The 21,801-nt window shown below is 42.9% G+C and overlaps 2 protein-coding genes across 8 annotated transcripts in view; one reads left to right on the forward strand and one right to left on the reverse strand.

Annotated features, from left to right (window-relative positions):
* Nucleotides 1-21,801, forward strand: part of LOC119170568 (uncharacterized) — a 217,786-nt gene that overhangs the window by 34,556 nt on the left and 161,429 nt on the right. The window lies entirely within an intron of this gene.
* On the reverse strand, nucleotides 947-21,260 carry LOC142796447 (uncharacterized). Its single transcript, XM_075887114.1, has 8 exons — nucleotides 13,022-21,260; nucleotides 9,514-9,623; nucleotides 9,250-9,447; nucleotides 9,098-9,185; nucleotides 5,814-6,029; nucleotides 4,073-4,247; nucleotides 3,885-3,958; nucleotides 947-1,268 (listed from the first exon to the last, which is right to left on the reverse strand). Exons 1-8 carry the CDS (start codon nucleotides 13,160-13,162, stop codon nucleotides 1,008-1,010), a joined length of 1,263 nt encoding a protein of 420 aa, XP_075743229.1. The 5' UTR covers nucleotides 13,163-21,260; the 3' UTR covers nucleotides 947-1,007.

A 21,801-nucleotide genomic window follows, 5' to 3' on the forward strand; every position in this document is an offset into this window, starting at 1 on the left:
GCTTGTCACATATGTTACTACCCTCTTAGTAACTGGAGTTAGTAACAAGAGGCTTAGTAACCGCTACTAAGCAAGTATGTTAGTAACGGATACTACCATCTTAGTAACAGGTGCTACCTTCTTAGTAACAGAAGTTGCAGCATCTTAGTAACATATACTACCCTCTTAGTAACTGAAGCAAGCAGCGTGTTAGTAACAAGTACTACCCCCTTAGTAACTGAATCAAGCAGCATGTTAGTAACAGATACTACCCTCTTAGTAACAGAAGAAAGCAGTACCTTAGTAACAGATACTACCCTCTTAGTAACAGGTTCTACTATTTTAGTAACTACAGCAAGCAGTCTGTTAGTAACAAATACTACCTTCTTAGTAACTGCAGCAAGCAGCATGCTCGTAACAGATAGTACCCTCTTAGTAACTGAAGCAAGCAGTATCTTAGTAATAGATACTACCCTCTTAGTAACTGCAGCAAGAAGTCTGTTAGTAACAGATACTACCCTCTTAGTAACTGCAGCAAGCAGCATGTTAGTAACACATACTACCCTCTTAGTAACTGAAGCAAGCAGCCTCTTAGTAACAGATACTACCCTCTTAGTAAATAAAGCAAGCAGCATGTTTGTAACAAATACTACCCTCTTAGCAACCAGTTAGTAATTGGTCCTAACCACTTACTAAGTGCAAATCGTAACACGTCCCACACTACTTGATAAAAACATTACGAACTTAGAAACTTCAGTAACATACTAATCGCTAATCACTCTCCGACTGCTTTAGTTGCACGGTAAAGTGCAGGAAACCTCAGATAATGAGAGGATCCCAAATATAGGTGAAGTGCGGCTCTACAACTAGATTTCTTGTGCATGTTGTTGGTGAAAGGCTTTCTGCAGACATGACGAAAACCACAAGTTTCATCATCTAACATGCCATAAATACATAACTTTCAGCATTTGATACACACACTTCAATCTTTATTATATAAGCTCTGCTTATTGCACATTGCTGTCAGATCAGCTCTTGATCGACGAAATCGTCCTTAAAAGTAGTGGTGCTCTGGGCACACTTGGTAGTCCACAAAAGTACTCGAGGAGCGTTAAGGTGTTTTTGTTACTCTCCGAGTACATGATGTCCAGTACCCAATACAGTTCCATGATAGCCGTCATGCCGGCTATAACATCGACGACATGAATGTTGAATGCCTCAAACACTACGGTCATTTCTTCGGCCTCTCTGATACTTGTTCCCTCAAAACAAAGAGCAGGGTAGATGTCCTGTAAAGTTAAACATTAGTATTAGCCATTAGCAGAATCAAAATGCTAAAAAATGGAAAAGAGCAAATTTTTTTCAAATGGTGACAACGAATAATAAAAGAAACAACACAAATGAGAGTTGACTCGTGACTCAAATTTCATTGCACATGAAACGTATATATTGTCACAGAGTCATGATCCGGACGAAGCAAGCAGTCGGGCTGCCGAAGATTAAATCTTTATTTCGCTGAACTTGTGGCCGCGAAAGGAAAAGACACTTTGCAAATAATGTACAGCCGCAGTCACGTCTGCGTATAGTGCACGAGCAGCCGGCGTTGCTCTGTGGCAAGACACCTTGCGGCCGTTGTAGGTTGTGACGCCGCGTGCACAGGAGCATGCGCGGCCTTACAAACGTGCAGGCCTGCTCTGCACGGGTGACAACGTTGGCAGGTGTGCTTGTTTAACCAAAAATCCGCGCTCGCTCAAGGCACTTTGGTCATATCTATTGCATAAGAAGAGGCGCGTTTCGACTGATAACACACGCTGCAAAACAACGCACTCTTTGTGATCGTTTTGATTCTGTGGCCGTCTAGACTTTTTTTTTTCCGCAGCTGTTGGCATCATCATATCTACATATAATCGCATGCCTCAAAAAAGCCACAAAGCTTGCATCATTGGTGCAGGCTCGCTATATCCATCAAAATGCCCTTTGTTTTATGAAATAGATGTGACGAAAGTGCCCTGAGGGATCGCGAATCTTTGGCTAAACAGGTACACTTTCCACCATTCTCACCTGTGCAAAACAGGCCCGCATGTCTGTAAAGCTGTGCATGCTCCTGTGCACGCGACATCACAACCCGCAATGACCACACAAGGTGTCGTGCCGCAAAGCAAGGCCGGCTGCTCACGCGCTATACGCAGACGTGGCCCATCTGTACATTGCACTGTTAGTGGCGAACAAAGCGATGTCCATTGGTCCTCTGACAGGTGGTAAAGCGTGCTTGTTTTTATACATGTGCGATCAAAGATTCCAGCATTATCAATGGTGGCCGCGTAATCACTCAACGAAGCAAGACTACAGTCGACGTCGGATTTCCCGGACGCCCAAAATTCCGGACATGCCCGATTTCCCGGACTCATCTGCGGCACCGTCAAGTTCCCCATAGAGTCAATGTATTAAAAAGTCCGAAATTCCGGACGCTTATAGCCTTTGGCATCCAATTTCCCGTACTTTTTACTGTTAACCGCCGACCGAAAGTTACCATTGACGCCGCCATTTTGTTTGTTTTTATATCCTCGAACCCGCCATACTCGCACCGTTGCCAACTCCCGCACCGCGCCGCGGCTGCCGTAACCTCGAAACCGCATGTGTCAATCTATTGCTAGCCGCGGCTTAGCCAAGCCAAACCTCGCTGAGTTCGTTCACGTGTTGTTTTGTCAGCTCTGCAGTCGTGCCTGCGGTTGATCGTTTGCTGCTGCGCGCTATCTTCAGTGATCACGTTTCCCGACCTCCAGCATCCATCGAGTTCCTAGCCGTTTCGTGCTGCACTTTTCGTCTAGCGGATTCACCATTTACAGCGATGGCACCAACTGCTCCTTCGTCCTGCGCCCTGCCGGCGTGTCGATTCCAGCTGGGATAACCTTTGAGGGCTTCGCCGACGCTGACAAAGACCTTGAGCTATGTGCGAACTTAACCGATCACGAAATCATTCGTCAAGTTACGGAGGATTCCGACGACTCTGACACCGTGAACGAAGAGCCATCACCTACCCAGCCAACGAGCTCGGAGTTGACGTGAGCACTGATGACACTATCATCAATGTACAGCAGCAACATGACGTTGACTGAAATTGAGGCAGACATGATCGCGGGCAAGAGGAACGTCGTGCAAAAGAAAATAGGCGACTACTTCGCGCCCAAGTGCTGACCTATGAGGTAGCGCAGGCCACGTCAGATTTTTTTTATAAATAAACGGCTATTTTCAGAGCCACCTAAACGATGTATTGGCTGAATTGCAATGGAAATCTTGTACTCCGGTCATTACCCTCTCAGTCAGCGAAAAATACCTACAAGAAAAGGTGCATTTTCACGTGCATTCGTTTTTGCGGACGTTTTCGTGGTCCCTTGAGGGTCCGGGAAATCGGACGTCGACTGTATTGGCGTCCGGCGCGCAATCATAACGGAATCATCTAACACAATCGTGAGGCTTCCAACACACCACGCCGTGGTCTGAGTGGAGTCTTGTAAACAAACATTGCGGGTGAGACCCGAATACATCAAGATAATATGCATTGCAATATACTAAGAGAAAATTTATCAACGGAAACGCTAAAGCACGACATGACCTTCTGGCATAAGCACACGTGCTCATCTAGAAATGACAATTCCCTCTGCGACAAACAGATGCAGAAGAAATGCTCATTTCTAAAGAAGCAGGCATGGTCATTCCAAAAGGTCATGTCACGCTTTAGTGTTTATTATAATAGGGTTTTCCTTAACATATAAACTTTTAGGGTGCAATGAAATTTATGTCAAAAGTTTTTATTTTTCACTTTACCATTGTTTCTGTGCAAAAAAATTGTGCCGTTTCCTTTTCAATATGCTTTACTTTACTAAATGAAACGTAAAGTTACTTACAGGGCCCCTCAGAAATTTCGGCTTCTCTTTCAGCAGCAGTGGGAGGAGTTCTATTAAGGCAACTGCAAATCGATCTGGAAAAGGATTGTTATTGCAATATCACAGCAATAATATCACAATCACACAGCAATATCACAACAGTAATACAAAGAGAACCTAGAATGACTGAACATACTTTACATACTTACATTTACGGCTATTGCCTTCCAGTTTTTCAAGCTCCTTCTCGAGCTCCTTCACCAGGTCCTTTGTTGAATGGCGAGTTTTCAGTAGCTCCAGAATCCTGGGTCCAAAGTTGTTGAAAAATTCCAACAGCTTTTTTTCCATCTGGATGCTTGTTATTGCTGTAAATTCTTCATGAAGCTATAATCATAGAAGTATATTTAAATTAATTTGCAATTACAAATCTGGGCAACAAGTTTCCAGCTAACATATAAATGAAATGAAGGTCAAAAAGACACTTGGCAGTCAATTCGTCGTAGAGAAAACAAAAACACACATGGGTGTATCTAGATATTTACAGAGCAGGTCCCAATTTTTTTTGGCTGAACACATTAAAAAATTTTTATATCGCGAAGTGGCTTATTTTATCAAAAACAAGTTTATTTGCTTCTGCAGGTGTAGTTGTTGTCAGAATGATACTAACCTAAAAAAAAATGATTCAAATGCAGTTTATGGCATCATTTCAGTGCTTACGTCAGAGTGAATGCGAATGGACAATGCCCAATATACCTTGATGCATTTTCAGATTTGTCTGAATTTGAGCACGAAAAAAAAAATTGACTCAAATATTGACTCCACTGCAGGCCTTTGTCCTGCAGTGGACGTAATCAGGCTGATGATGATGATTCAAATTATCAACACTATGTGCCATCTGCTACCCAAAATTATTTTTTTTTTGGCAACATCATAAGACATTCTCGAAAATTTCTGTTGTAGCTGACAGCCATCATGAGTAAAAAAAGAAAAATAAATGCAAAAGCAAATATATAAAACTAAGCAGACAAAGTTGTCTCAATGCACAAGTCATTTACTGCAATCTGTTTTGCTATTGCTATTGTGGAATGGTGGCATAAACATGTTATTATTTTACATGTCGGCCAGTGTTTGCCCACTGAAATGAAATCAATTAAAAATGCTTTGTCAAACAAACAAAAAATAAATAAAAAAGCCAGGAGTTAGTGTCAAGTGCTTTCATAACACTGGTAGCGGCTTAGGCTTGTTGGATATTCATGACAGTAGAATACTAGCGCGAGAACACATGGACAGAAGAAGAGTGAACGGCACACTGCACTTGTTACAACATAGTTTATTGCTGCAGCCGTAACATACACCTAATTAAAAAAACACGAAGGTGTGTAACATAATTTTAATTATATACTTGAGGAGTTGCACCTACATGTATTTAAGCGCATGTTACAGCTGCAGCAATAAACTATGTTGCGAGAAGTGCAGTGTGTCGTCCACTCTTTTCTCCATGTGTTTTCGTGCTAGTATTCTACTGCTTTCATAAGCCTGGTAGTCAAGGATTTGGGACTGTATAATGATCGTATCGAACCATCCACGGGACGCTTTTTGGTAAACTTTGTTAGAGTGTGAACATACTTAAATTTTAAAACAGATTTGGAGCCAGTGGTCTGGGAAGCAGAAATATGCTCGAAATAGCTAAGCAGACAGCCTCTTGCTTCCCTGCATGCATTTAACATAAAAATGAGGCTTTAAGTCAGTAAAGAATGAATGAATAATTCCTTAAAAACTTGACCATAGCACTGTTGTGCAAGCAATGCCTGCTTCAATGTAGTACAGCTAAAGACCCACTAACCTGTTCACAAGCTACTTTTGAAAACCTATTCAAGTTTCAAAAAGACAGCTGGTAAATATCGTAAGTGAAAGCATGCAATGCAGATGCTGCATTCACATGATACTGACCATCTCAACATTTCCTAAAGCGGGATACTTTTCAAGTATCTCAGCTGTTGTAGGCACTGTATCTTTCATCCACGACCTCCTAGAAGAGCGTGTCTGCTTCATCGATTCGCTCAATTTCTGGAGGTCCGGAGCACGCTTCGACATCTCTTTGGACATGAATTCCAAGTGTCCCACTAAAACACCTTCATCGTGGTCATCATATGGGATGCTTGTTGTCTAACAGGGTAAAAAAAAAAAGTAGAACGAACACTTGTATAAGGCAACCATAGTCTTCCTGGAATTAAGGCAACATGCTGCTACCTAGTTATGTCATTAACCCCCCCCCCACATTTTTTATTTTTTTTAAAATGGGGCTTGTTGAAGCAGAAAAAGACAGCTCATGCGGAGTGCCGTTTTAGTGCCAAAACATTTCACTTACTCAAGCGATGATGAAGCCGTAGACTGTTATTAGCGAGCTAAGCCCCATGCAAATGTTACTTGTAAAACATTGAAATGAACTTAAAAACAGAAATTGCTACCACGCGGCGTTGCCGTTTAGTTTGTGCAGCAATGGCACTATCTTGAGGTTTCCGTTTTCCATAGACCTCCTTGGCTTCCTGCACAGCAGGCAGAGTACTGAGAGTTCTTCGCATGTACCCGAATTTATACTGGATGGATACTTTCCAAGAGTCCTGCAAATAAGCATATTGGACTTTGGAAGACTATTTACATAGAGATTACGTAGTGGTCTCATTGAAGTTCATGCTACATAAACAAATATTTGAGATAAAAAGAAACATGATGTTAGGTGCAACACATTAAAGGGACACAAAAGAGAAACAATGAATTTGTTAAGATTGATAAATTGTGCTCAGAGTTCTATAGCGTAATTTATTTCACCATCATAGGTGTATTGATAGAGGAGAAAATTGAGTTCAAAATTTCATTTTTAAATTTTGTGTGCACGTGATCTAAAATATTTCAAAGCGTATTGTATTTTGATAGTGCCATTTTTTGGGCTTGCTGGTAAATAGAACTTGACGACATATTGAGCGCTAAGAGACAGGGACATGAGGGAGTGGACAACACAATGCGCTAGCTTCAACAATTTTTATTTTCAGGAAACGCCAAGCTATATATCCGTGCACAGTGGTGCCACCAGTCTATCCACTAGCCACTTTCCCGATCTAACAGGTCAACTGACGGTGCACTTACGCACGTGTCACCTTTGCGAAAGATAGCATCAGCTTCAATTATCTCTCGCACGTCTGTATCTTCATGCTTCGCCACAGCAGGCCTGCTGTCAGGTGCTCCTAGAACTATCGCAAACATTCGCAAGCATGATACATTCGCAAGCAGAAACATTCGCAAGCAGAACTATCGCAAGCATGATATCTCGTTAAAGAGCCCTGAGCCTAATTTAGGCATGTGTCAAGTTATAAAAAAAACTTTTAAGCATCTGCAGGATCCTTCATCCGATGCAAATGAAGCTGCAATCTGCAACCACAACAATAGAGTGTTCTTCACACTTAAAAGTGGGAAGAACACTACGGTTCATAAAAATATATGTTGCTATATCAAGGACACATAATTTTGCACCAACCTATGGCACTGGTCAAACATCATCACTTGTATAGGATTGTGTGTGTTCATAAGTGCAACTTATCTGGTATATTCAAGCAACAAATATCTTTTTCTTTTCCCACATTTAATTAAATGTGTAGGTAACAAAGTATCACACACATGAGTGTTAATTACCCCTTATGTAATCAGACAATGCGGGCCATCAATGGAAGCCGTACGAGGTTAAACACACTCCAGTAGGGCTCGCATTTCTCACTGACCAAGGCTAATACTCAATATAAAACATTACAGTAAGCACAGACAACAATGCAACGATGATTATGCGATTATGTAGTCTAGATGTTCCGCTGCAGAACTTGAGCCAACGTATGTTTTACTTACTGCTAGACGCATTTCTTCGATGACAGAACACGTGCAAGAACCAGTAGTACACTTCACAAATATTTAACTTTCTTAAAACAAAAAGTAATTTGATAAAACTGTCTCCACGAATAGATAATTGATGTTGCTAGTAAATATGCTATTTAGCATAATTTTACTAGAACAACCTCAGTGTAAAATTTACGACTAAACTAGAGCAAAAATTACCTTTTATGCAACTTTGTCGCCAGCTTTGCAAGCCATTTGACAGTATATGTGTCTCAAACTATTTTTTGTGTGACAGTAAAAGTTTCTGACACTCAAACAATACAAAATATTGCATATCACTAAATGTAGTCTGTTTGTAAAAAAATCCCAAACATTAAAAATTGTGTCCATATTTAAGGTAACATAAAAACCCATGCAAACATAAAAGTTTGTTAAACCTATTTTTAGTAAAAAGCCTACCATCATTCTATAGGAAAAATTTTGTCCTAACTTAATTTGGAAAGACCAGATTTTTTCACTACGCGTGTTACAAGCTAAAGTTTCAAGCTTTCCGAAAAAACTTCATGTGTGGCTTGCTGCTCCCAGTCAGTCAGTGAAGAACTTTGTTTATTGATCCTGAGGACCTTTTTTCACCCAAAAATATTTCGGCGGGCCACTTCTTGCTTTATATGGATGGTCCATTGTTGATATCGCAGATGGTTGAGCGCCAAGGCTCGTACAAGTTGGCGTTGAATGACCCATACAATGACCCATACATTAGCTTACCGACTTACCCAACTCCAACGCACACAACATTTACATGAAAAAAAAAAAATAGTGCAAACCCCGATTCTAATGTGCACTTGTGCTCCTTCACCCCCCCTCCGCCCTCAGATAAAAGGACTTGTTACTTGCTTGTGCTACATTCTATGTTTAGCCTTGTAGCTCTCAAATGTTTGTTTTCGTTCTTTATTCCTAGTTTTCCCATTCACATACATTTTGCTTTTTTTTTTTATTGCCATGAAAGCAGATGTTGGTGCACAAATGAGGCACCAGCTACTCCTTAGTTCTAGAAGTGACAAAACATGCCACAAGCCAGGTTCGAAAATTGCACGTAAAATAGTGCATTCCGCGTGACACCAGATTGTTACTAATTAGCATGCAGCACACACAATATACAATTTTAATATCACCGTGCCGGTCCGATATGATGTCTCGAGAATGCAAAGAATATAGTTATTCAAACAATCTTATATGTTTCACCGTTTTCTTTTCCAGTCCCTTTTTCTTTCCAACTCATAGCATTATCATAATCTGCCAAACATTTTCTGTGGATATTGCGATATGTCCAAATCGTAAAAAATTTCACTTACCCAACCAGTACCAATTGTGTCTCTAAGGACAGGGTATTCAACAACGAGTGCCTTTGAAGCAGCCTCATAGAGCCGCCTTCCTGGGTATCTATGAAAGCAACAAATGTTCAGCCGGTATTCAATAATATACAGGAGAGTACGGAGGCACTTACACAGTGAAGTTCATCAAATGGTGGCTTAACCAAGACACAATCCTTGATTTTGTCCGACTCGAAACTTTTCCGAGTTCTGTATTGCCAATGGCAACTTTTAGGTCTAAGGGAAGGGGTGGCAGTCTATAATCACTTCCGTGAAAAGGTTGAGTAGTTGATGGCTCCAACTCGGGAGAAACCACAAGCAGTTCATTTGTGCTGAAAACAGGATAAAAATCAGCAGGCTTTCAGTTTGGTGCAACAATTCGAAGTTGAGCTACTCACCTGCAAGCATGAGGCATGGCCTCATCAGTGATTATTCTAATTTTGCTCCCATCACAAAAGACATGGTTCCCTGGAGGGTCGACATAAGCTTCAAATTGTGCATTGTAAACCTGAAAGAAATTTAATGCTTATACAAACACAATTACCGTGGGCAACAAATAATAAAACTTTCAGCTGTCAGTATTATTTCAAAGACATTACTATGCTAGCCACACAGGTGCAATTTGTATGCATGAAGTGAACAAGTGGCAAACTGTTCTTGTTCATTCTTTCCATGTCCCTGTCATGTTTATTTACACATACCAGTTTTACTTTCAAGTGGCAAAAGACAGGCTAGTTGGCGCGTGTACGAGATAAATTAACAGCGCAACCACAGGACGAAGAAAGAAAACATGAGGATAGACGCTGAATATCAACTGTATCAGATAAATTAACAGCGCAAACACAGGACGAAGAAAAAAAAAAAAAACATGAGGATAGGCGCTGAATGTCAACTGAATAGCAAATCCCACATACATCTTGCTGCATGAACATCGAGTGAAGCTTTGGGCTAGTTGGTTTTGCATAAAAAAGTCCATATCGCGCTGTATGTAATTCATTATGAACATCGAATTTTATAGACGATGCATGTGGCAGACTTTGTGTGTTTTTGGAACAAGCAGCACATCCTCTTCTCTTTTTGTTCACTAGGCAACACGTACCACCTGTTTCGTGGGCACTGAGAGCACATGTGAGCAGTAGCACGTCTGCCAGCCTCCTTGATTCGACACTACACCCTATGGATGTCGGGACTGACTGCAGCTTGTCAGATGAACTTCAGTACGACATGAGCAGATGATGCAGAAAACCAGCAGTAGTCAGTCTCGAAAAGCAGGGCTGCGTCTTGTGTGTGCGAGTGTGGTATAATGAATTTTGAATGATGGACAGTTCGATACTTTTTTTCTTCTTCAAATAAGTGAACTCAAAGAGCAACAGGCTCTGCTATGAATGAGGCTTTCAGGAACGACAAGTGCAATGTTTGTGAAGAGGAGACAGAGAAACATTGAAAGATGAAGAAATGCGAGGGGCGCACGAGGAGGCCAGCATGGAAGGCTGGAGTTTCATTGCTTGTTTCCAGTTGCTTGATTTCCATCTGTGCTTTTCCTATACAGCTGGCAGTGCCTATAATGTGCCAAAAACACATGTATTGACTCAGGCTCGGCACCAGTTCTCGGTGACTTTCTGGAGAATCGGTTGGTTTATAAGTGGTTCACATGTTCGGAATGTGGTCGATCTTCTAGCGATATTTACGTCTACAATGGGGAAGCATTAAGAAGCACAAAGCATCATCAGAACATTCGAAATCGCTCGGAATTTGTTCACACTAACAAATGATCTTTTGTCAAAAAGTAGCATAAGATTTCTTGACCTTGTTATGCACTTCTTCACCAGCTGTGTTAGCTAGGAGTATTCACCCTCTCATAGAGCTTGTTGCCCTTTTGAGAGCAAAAGGAGCTAGTGAACCATCTGCCATGTGGAATGCAGTATTTCGTTCCTGCACACACAGGGTGTGGCCCAGCTTTCCAAGCTAAATTGAGACTAATTACTGCTGGTTTTGCATGTCATCTGCTCGTGTCGCTGCTTGAAGTTCTACTGATGGTGGTGCATGAGCATGATGCAGAATTAGTAATACTACTGTCATTCCTTCTTTCCATAGTGTGTCGCATCAAATAAAAATGACAGCTGGACACACTAGTGCTCACATGGTGTTTTTCAGCACCCTTGAAGCTGGTTATACATCACTTCCTGAACAAAAGGTAAGAGGCAGTGCCACTTGTTTCAAGAAAAAGACCATGTGTGCTACAGGCAGCATCTAAGAAATTCAATGCTGATGCGGCAAGATCACGGTGCAAGAATATTCTAGGTGAGTGAACGCCGGGACTATTCGCTGCCTGATAATGTTCTGGTTCGCAAGAGGCCCGAGAGATGGCGCTACAAATTTTGCCCCGGCTTCTCTCCCCCCCCCCCCCATCTGGGTGTAGGAAAACCCCGTGACGTAAGAAAGTAACGGCGCTCATTTATTGTCGCCACAACAACTTCGCGCCGCCATCAACCCCGTTCCCTTATCACCCCCCTTTTCAGTGGTGCCGCTCTATGGGTGTCGCGTGGTTGATATCGTGCGATAGGCCAGTTTTCTCAGATTGGGACCCACCGCCCACGTGCTGGATGTGCTTTGCGGATTTTGCCAACAGCCCGCCATGGTCCTCAGTCTGTCGAGCCATCTATCGGCATGCCGCAAACGAGAACATAATCGGTACCTCCCCGCCAAGCGCTCGCTTCGCAACGTTCGTTCACCTGAAGTATTCTTGCACCGTGGGCAAAATGTATGTGGGACAGGCTGAGTGGTGAATGAATAGGTGGCTTCGAGAAGATGCAAATTAATTAAACACTTGTGTCGGGAGCAGCAATTTTGCCATACGTTGTCAGCACTCGTCCTCATGTTTTCTTTTCTTCGTCTTATGATTTTACTGCCAATAACTACTTTGATGCAAGCATGGCTGATACTCTGCAGGATCATTTCTTGTGAGCAGCCTATTATATTCAATGAAATTTCAGTTTATTTTATGCTTTGCATTCTCTAGTGTTGCAAGGTATTCATCATAACATTTCGCAGTAACAGTAACATTTTGGCATTTTTCACTGTGCCAAAAGTGACCCTTTCTCCAATGTAACATAGATAACATAGTAGCAAAAAGGCTGGCATTATTTCTTGTCGTTACAGCTGCATTACAAAACGGAAAAGGGACGTCATTTTAGTGGAAGTAAATACAGCCAGGGGCTTAGCACTTTATTAAGTGCACAGTAACAGTGTGGCCACAGCAGCTAATACAGAAGCTACAACTACACCCTACATTCATGCTTCCCATTATCACGTTTCTTGGTGGCATTGGTTCATCCAAATCCCTTTAGCCATTTGTGCACTGACAAGGCCAGCATACCACAACCTACTATCCCTGACTGAACTGTTGGAGTGGCTTCTGGTGCTCACACAAATGAAACACTTAGGTTCTATTCAAATAAAGGCATCCGATTTTTTTCATTTGGTTTACGTCACCACTTCCTTCGAATTGACACATCACACGTGACACACTATGTATTTTACCTTGGTGTTTATCTTTACGCACATAAGGCCAGTGCTAATTACTTGCGTGAACGAGCACCGGTGCTGAAACACGACCGCCACATTTATGCTTTCATTAAGTGCTTAACAAAGGTACACTATATACGACAAAAATATTGCAGCTCCTCAAGTAAAAAAAAAAAGACTGCCTCCCAAGTTGGGACACACTTTCCTTCTTTGTTCTCCTATTCGCGCGCTATTGCAGATGGGTCCCCTGGGTTACTCAGCAATGCCATGTATTGTTCTCCTATTCGCGCGCTATTGCAGATGGGTCCCCTGGGTTACTCAGCAATGCCATGTATGAGCAATGTATGAGCGAAGAAAACAAAAGGCACTTCCAGAACGTACCTCTATTCTGCCGGTTGACGCGACATCTCCAAAATCTGTAGCCTTCACGGCAGCCAAGACATCTTCCATGGTGTGTCCGTTAATGGAGATAATCTTCTTGCGCTCCTTCCATGACACCAAGCATTGAATCGGTGTCGACATTTTCACGGCAGCAAAAAGAAAAAAGCACACAAACGGAGAAGCAGTCCTACGGCAAGTTCAGCAAGGCGCGAAAGAGGCGAACGGCTTACGTGCTTGTCTTGGCTTGTACTACAGTGGCACACAGCGATGGAGAAATAAACACCTCGTTCTTTTACCTCTTTACTCTAGTTCTAGAAAGGCTTCAGAGGTAGTAGTGCGCGCTACCTGCAGTTTTTTTTTATTTGATAATAAAAAGATATTTCTGACGTTGAAGAGTTTAGTTACGCCAACTGCATGTGCCTTTAAAAGAAATGAAGGCAGCGCAACATAAAATTAGCACATATTTTTTAGTAATTCCTTAGTAGAGCCGATCTCCTTCATCATCGTATTTGTCTTGGAATGTTGCTGTTGCTGTGATGGTATGCTCAAGCTAGTTGCCGTGGCTGACGTTTTATTGTGCTGTGCTCCTCTAGTTTCGGGCCCAGTGCGCGCAGATTGTTCTGCGGGAATGAATCGCCGTAGTTTGTGTGAGTGAAACAAATTCACGCCATGCATACGTGCCCACGGTGCCCGTTTTCGTCGGCAAAGTTTTGCAAGGTCATATGGCACATCAGAGATCATCGCCACGATACGGATTTTTCTGTCATGTGTGGTGTGCAAGGGTGTGCAAAGACATATCACGAGTTCGAATCGTACCGGAGACACATTTACCGCTGCCATAGAAGCTACGTGGAGCTCGACGAGCCTCAACAGGGGAACGCTGCAGGAAGTGTTACACCGCGGCTGGATGCTACAACAGATGTCACTGCTTTCGACGACGCAGAATTGCCTTCTTCGAGCTCATTTGCCGAAGATACGAGCAACGGACAAGAAAGTACCTGCACTGTGACTGCACACGGTTCTTCTAGCTCTATTCACGACTTCACACTAAAAGTCAAGAAGCAGATGTGTTTACTTTTTTTTCGCGTAGCTGAAGTGCACAAGCTGCCGCACTCTATAACAGAGAGCATTTTTGCCGATTTCAAGGACACCTTTTTTGACATAATGAAGGCATTTGCTTCTCAAATACAACAAAACATCCCCTTAGATTCTGCTGGAGAAGATGTGCAAAAGTTGCTTGCTTGTGACTTTCTGGAAGATGTGTTCCAAAGTGCCAGCACGAAGTCACTCCGGGAAAATTTCGCAAAGGAACATCTTCCTTATGTCAAACCCGAGGAGCACATTCTTGCTGTTGGCGAGACATTTCAGTATGTGCCTATACCTCGTGTCCTCCAAAACCTGATGTTGTCCGAGACTTTTCGTGAACGTTTAGACCAAAGCTTCACAATTGGGCAGCCATCACCAGTTCTCCGAAGTTTTTTTGATGGTGTATTCTTCAAGGAAAAACTGTCGGCACTTCTGGAGAACGGGGCACAATACACTCTGTTTCTTGTTCTTTACAGCGATGAGCTCGAGATTGTGAACCCCTTGGGGTCAAAACGAGGCATTCATAAAGTAATTGTTGTGTACTTTAGTGTGCTCAACCTACATGCTCGTCACAGGTCACAGCTACGCTCCATACATGTAGCTCTTGTTGCGCCATACAGGCTTGTTGACAAGCATGGCATGAAGGCAATCTTGGAACCTGTTGTTTCAGACATTGTGAGATTGGAAGCAACCGGCTTTACAGTGCACATAAATTCAGCTACTGCTAAAGTCAGAGCAATTCTCGTTGCATTTAGTGGCGACAACCTTTCTATGAATAGGCTGGGTGGATTTACCTGTTGTTTTAACAGAGGGCGCCCGTGCAGGTTTTGCACTGCACCATATGCAACTTTTAGCTCTGTATTCCATGAAATGGATGTGCGAATTCGAAACAAGAGTTTGCATGAAACTCACATTGAAGGTGCTAGGGTGAACCAGCCACTAAGCACTGCACTTTATGGTGTGAAAGGTGAATCGCCCCTTTTAAACATTTGGTACTTTGATGCAACACTGCAGCTACCGCCGGACCTGATGCACGATGTGCTTGAGGGAAGCATACCTCACGTTTTAAAGCATGTTTTGCAAGGCCTCATCAGTACCAATGTTATTAGATATTCAGACCTAGATTGCATCACAGCATTCAGTTTTGGTGCACATGACAAGAAAAACAAACCACAAGCTGTCGAAAAACACTTTCTTACTTCGAAAACTCCATATAAGGGCACTGCATCGCAGAAGTGGTGCCTGTTTAGGTTTTTGTCCCTTATGATTGGAGACATTGTTCCGGAACTCAACGAGCACTGGGAAGTGTACTTGCTTTTCAAAAGGATTGTTGACCTCATATTTGCTGACAGCCTTCCACATGACCACCTTGCATGTCTGCAGGATGACATTCGTTACTTTTCATCTTCTTTTGAGATTCTGTACCCTGGCCACGTAATTCCGAAACTTCATTTCCTGGTGCATTATCCAAGACTAATCAATGAACTTGGCCCACTGAAGCAATACTGGTGTATGCGCTATGAGGCCAAACATCAGTATCTCAAATCCATTGCTGTGTGTAACCAAAATTTCAGGAATATTTGTAAGACAATTGCGGGGCGACACCAGTTATTACAGAGCTATGAACTCTGTAATTCAGAGTTTCACAACTCTATTCAGACAACTAAAGCCAGGCCTTTAAAAGAGAAAGATTTGCCCCCTTGCATGGCTGAAGTTTTCTCACCCGGCGTTCCTGTGTGGAAAGTTAATTCTGTGACTGTCGATCAGATAACGTACAAAGTCAAAGATGTGGTCATTCTGCAGAAAGCCATACTACCTAGTTTTGGACAGATCTCAGAGCTGTACATATATTGTGGAGATGTGTTTTGTCTTGTGAATGTGCTCGGGAATACAATGTTTGACAGACATCGTTGGTGCTATGTCGTCGAGAAAACATCAGAACAGAAACTTGTCAAACCGACAAACCTTGCATCATCACAGATTCTCGACCTCTACTTTGATTCTCGACTTGTGTTAAGGCCTGAAGTAATGCTGACTGGTTGAACTCGCAACACTCATCGTATGCAAGCTCAAAAGCTTGAGAAACTACATGCAATACATCGTCGTGCAGAACGTAGATACATACGGACAAAGTGCATGGATGATTAGAGGCTGGCTAGACGATTTGATATATATGTGGCGTTTAACGACCCAAAACCACCATATGATTATGAGAGACGCGGTAGTGGAGGACTCTAGAAATTTTGACCACCTGGGGTTCTTTAAGGTGCACGCAAATCTGAGCACACGGGCCTACAGCATTTTCGCCTCTATCGTAGGCTAACTAGATGCACTCAAAAGAAAATACGACGGCACATGAATAAACTGGCTTGGTGACGTTAGGCATCCTTCTGCGAGTCGTCGGATCCGTGAAAAGCCCCTATTTCTGATATGGAGAACTGTCCGGGCTCTTAGCACAACCTTTGGTCAGCGAGACCCATTCACATCTCTGGCACTTCACCTACAATGTAGATAGATTGACCTCGCAGAATCCTTCTGTCGAAGAATCGCCGTCAAGTCCAATTTCATGAAAACAAGAATAGCAATACTCGACAACCCGCTTCTCTCACGTGATCCCCGCATAGAATGCCCACTTTCTATGGATGAGGTAGAAGTGGCACTGGCACTGTGCAGACGTTCTTCAGCACCCGGACCTGACTGCATTGTGTACCCTTTGTAACCTTGGAGACGAATCTCGGAAGGCACTCTTATGCCTATACGATGACTCCTGGCAGACTGGTATGGTTTACCAAGCATGGAAGTCAAGTCGCCTCATTCCGCTTCTCAAAGCTGGTGAATCTCGTGGATATTGCCTCATACCGTCATATTGTGCTTATCAGTTGTGTGGGAACAACAGTGGAAAGAATTACTTTAACACAAATGAAGTGGTATTTAGAGCACTATGAAATTTATCTAGTATCCATGACTGGATTCAGGCACGGCCATTCATCAATTGACAATGTTGTTAATCTGGTGACATATGTTGAACACCAGAAAGCCTCTAAGAAACTGTGTGCTGCCCTGTTTCTAGACGTTAAGGGAGCTTAAGACAATGTCGCCCATGAAGCCATCCTTAGTGCTTTGGAAACAGTAGGTCTTGGTGGAAAGGTATATGTGTGGGTGTACAGCTACTTACAGCTGAGATCATTCTACGTGACGATGGTGAATGGCCCAACACCTGAGTATTGCAGTAGCCGAGGAGTCCCTCAAGGAGGAGTGCTAAGCCTTACACTTCGCAATATAACCCTCAGTGGACTAGTCGAGCACCTACCAACCACTGAAGAATTTTCTATCTACGCTGACTTCATCAGGTGTGACAAGGCTACAGCTTCGAGACTGCCTTCAGAAAACTGCCACAACGACGTCATGCTACGTTCGTAAACAAGGTCTCGAGGTGTCCTGCGGAAAATGTGCAGTGGTAGCATTCACGCGGAAACCGATGCCTGCTTACAGCATCTCGATTAACGGAGAACACATATCGTTCAGCAGAAGCCACAGATTCTTAGGAGTCATAATAGACAGAAACCTGTTGTGGACTCCGAACGCGAACTATGTGAAGAAGCAGTTGATCGCAACATTCACATGTTCAAATTCCTTGCAGAAGAGAAATGGGGAGTGCCCGTACCGTCCATGCTACAACTGTACAGGGTGCAGTTTATCGGATTCTTATGGTAGAGTTTAATTACAATATCTAACACAGGCAAGACTAACCTGCATAAAATTCAGAGCATTCAAGCCCAAGCACTCAAGATATGCCTTGGATTACCCTGCAGTGTTTCAACAGCTGAAACCATTGTCATTGCCCGAGATCACTAAATCAAGACACATAATATTACCGAGACAACGCGTATGCACCACAGGCATTATACCAGGACCCCTTCCCACCACCCGGGGAGCCTCGCTGCTGAAAGGCCCCGCACGACATACGGTGCCACTGTCTGCAAGCAATGCTCATCATTTACTGAGGCGTATGCACCTGCATCAAAGCCACTGCTTCCTCCTTGGGGCTTGAGTCGGCCACGAGTTTACTTAATGAGCCCAGGAATGCGGAGAAAATCTGACCTACCGACACATGCCCTAAAACAACTGAGTCTATTAGTACTGGACCAGACCTGCAGTAACCACGTGCACATCTACAGAGATGGCACGTCTACATCGTCTAGTTCATGTGGAGCAGTGGTTATACCATTACAAGAGGTAACTCTGCGTTTTAAGACTTCGCATGCGACGATGTTCACGGCGGCAGAACTCGAGGCTTTGCGCAGTGCACTAGAACTCGTCAATTTTGAAGAAAGACCAAGTAAATGGGCCGTGTTTTCTGACTCAAAACCAGCGTTACAGTGCGTGCCATCAGTTCACCGACGCGGATGCCACGGGCAGTTGACTTATCGAACCGTGAAACTTCAGCACCTCTTAATACAAAAAGGCCACGACATCGACTTTCAGTGGTTACCTGGGCATTGTGGCAGCAATGGAAATGATTCTGCAGATCATGCTGCTCACACATCAGATCAGGAAGTAAACAGTGTTTTGATTCCGCTTTCAAGAGCGGACGCTGCGAGGCAAATTCGCCAACTGGCTCGCAGTCTCACATTGACTGAGTGGAACACACCAAGCATACGACGTACCAGACTACATGAACATGACCCTTCACTACAACTCTGACCTGCACCCGGCCTACATCGACGTGACACTTCGCTTCTCTATCGTTTTTGACTGGGACTTGCTTTCACGAAAGCTTGTACCACGTTAATCGGAATGACTGATAGTGCAGCATGCGATGTTTGCAACACTGATGAAAATATTGAACACCTGCTGTTCTCGATTGACCTCAGAGAGACAAGTACTTGCCAACGCATTGCGGCGACTGAATGATCGGCCTCTTTCTGTGCAGGTGCTAATACAGCACCGTCCACATCCCTCGACAGCCCACAAGACAGTGAAAGCCCTCTTATGTTTTTTGAGGACTACGAGTTTGTGTGAATGCCTCTGACTTGCGGTAGAGTTCTACACGCCACAGTGAATTGACTGTCTGTCTTTTCCTTTTTCTTTTTCTTCTCTCTTTCTCATCTTTCTTGTCCCCTTCCCTAATTCCCCAGTGTAAGGTAGCTTACCTGATGTCTTTCTGGTTAACCTCCCTGCCTTCTACCTTTGGTTGCTTCCTTCCTTCCTCACTGTACGCAAAATGCTTGCAATGACAATAAACTTATTAATTTAAAATCATGTTTATTTGTTATATACTACCTACACATTACTTGCCACAGTTTGATACATATCCAACTGGAGGAAAAATTTAGGCAGAAGACATTTTGATATGAGTGCCAGGGTTTAATGTTGTACATTCATAATCAGTTCACCACGTTCATTATTTCTATCTATAAACATTTTGTAGTCCTCTCATAGAAAATTTCAAGAAGCATTATATCACATTGTGGACATGAACGTTTTCATAAAGTGTCATGCCAGCTACAACAAAACTAATGTAAAGTAAACTTGCTTTAAGTGAGGACTGCAATACTAGTCAACTGTTATTTCAGAACTTGAAGCAGAAATATAAGATGCACAGTGAATGCAGTTTCATAATTGCATACATGCCCAAGCTAAATTTAGCCAGAAAAAGTAACAAAAAATTGCATACAGACTATCACAATACAACCAAAATAATGCTTGTGGTTATTGCATGGAGAATATTGCGCTATTTCGTTGCTTCATTTAACACTGATTAATTAGGCAAGAATTATGTATCAGCTTTTGAGGCAATGAAGCTGGCCGAAAAAGTTTTAAATAAGATGTAGTTGATCGGTTTGTGAAACATCCCATTTGACTGTTTCTAACTTATTGTGCTTGAAGTATTGCTGTTCTCTGATTATTGCAGATGCCCGCGAAATAAGAAAAAAGTTTAAGTGGCGTGCCCGCTTACGCACCTTGAATACAGTGCTCCCTAATGTTCCGCGCGCAAACGACCCCTGTATTTGACCGAACGTTCTGCCACCGCGGCCGCTCTGCGACGATGGCTGTGGCTCTGCGACGACGCACCTGGTGGTTGCGAGAGCAAAAGTGATAACCGCTGCGCCTGCCTATCGCTGTTATGAGCCGCCGTGAACGAAGCATATAGCTTATACGTTAAAGGGCCATTAAGGATAACAACAATTTTATCTCATTAGTGAATTTCCAAAATCGGCGCGCTTGCCACGAGAAGACCCGCAAAAAGGAAGTGCGAAGAGAAAACACCTGAAGTTCCCGAACCAAACGCCTTGACGTGATAGAGTTTGATCGCGTCTACGAAGTCCTATGTAGTTCGTAATCAGTGAAAATGAAGTACATTCTCCACTGAGGGGGCCATCGGTATTACTTACCAAGTTTAAGAGAATATCGTTTATCATTCACGCGAAAGTACAAAATATATACGTGGACTTTGCGGCGCAAAATTTAAAAATGGAACAGTGATCAAAATTTTCTCTTTTAGTAGACTCTTAATAGTGAAATTACGACATTAAGGTTCTCAGAGAGCAACTTATCAATCGAAACGATTTCATTGTTTCACTTCGTGAAACACATCGTGGCGCGAAAGTGAACACGTCACAATTTTTTTTGTAATTCACGGGCTCCTCATTAAGCTCATTATGGTGAAACAACGCCTTACTAAACGAAGGACGAGAAAATGTGCACAGGGCGCAGTAGCGAGTTCAGCGCAGGCAGTGTTTGCAGCATAAACTCGCCTAGCAATGACGTATACACCACCATGCGTTCCCTAGCAAGGTGTTGGAGGAAAGAAAAGTGGATAAATGCAGAGAAGAAGAAGAAAAAAAAACTCATAGGGTCTCATGTGCTTTCACGTAAGACGAGTCGAAGACGAAAGCCATCATCTTGTTCATCTCCGTCGTCGTATTGATCCCTCCGAAAGCTTCTGCACCTAACGTGCATGGTTTTGCACATCATCCGTGATAGATCTACCTTTGACCAAGCTACAATGTCGTGTGATGACGTTATTTTGTAACGGGACGTGATAACGGCATAACGGCGTCACATATTTTGGCGATTTATGACGTAACATCAATAGTGACGTCATCACGACATAATTTCTCGCTTCACTTGTGCTTTGCCCGACGCCGCGGGACGCTGACGGCAACTTTTCAGTTCGATAAATCATCTAAGGCTATTTTGGCTCAAAAGAAAAAAAAAACAAATTTCTGGGCATAGTGGGGTTCAAACCCAGGGGCCCATGGTCCGAAGAAGAGCGTCGTATCCAGAGGAACAAAGATAAACACGACAGCATAAAATTTCGGGTGACATGCAGTTAGACTCAAATATCAATTCCTCTAAAAATGTTGGCCGTATAAATTATATGCATTCAACCTATGATAAAAAAAAGTGAATATACGGGAAGGGTTTGAGAAGGTACGAGGGGATAAATGGCAAAATTTATTAAAATCTTTCACTCAGTGAGTGAATGCGTGTTTTTGCAGCACTGTGAAGGGTTATAAGCAAGGTAGCTTTTTGTTACTAACTCGAGTTAGTAACTAGGCGGTTTGGGTAGTAACAACACGCCTGTTGCTTTCAAGTTTGTAAAAGGTTAGTAACTGTCTCAGAGAGTTAGTAACAGTGGCTGTTACTAACATTTTCCTTCCAGTTACTAGGTTTTTACGAACTTTTTT

This window comes from Rhipicephalus microplus, chromosome 2 (genome assembly GCF_043290135.1).
Source record: "Rhipicephalus microplus isolate Deutch F79 chromosome 2, USDA_Rmic, whole genome shotgun sequence".
In the NCBI taxonomy this organism is placed as follows: Eukaryota; Metazoa; Arthropoda; class Arachnida; order Ixodida; family Ixodidae; genus Rhipicephalus; species Rhipicephalus microplus.

Excerpts from the sequence above, each read along its gene's own strand:
- LOC142796447 (XM_075887114.1), bottom strand. The coding sequence starts at position 13,162 with ATGTCGACACCGATTCAATGCTTGGTGTCATGGAAGGAGCGCAAGAAG. Across the intron at positions 4,248-5,813 it reads CTTTAGGAAATGTTGAGATG|CTTCATGAAGAATTTACAGC; the intron begins GTCAGTATCATG and ends CTATGATTATAG. Across the intron at positions 3,959-4,072 it reads GGAAGGCAATAGCCGTAAAT|ATCGATTTGCAGTTGCCTTA; the intron begins GTAAGTATGTAA and ends ATCCTTTTCCAG.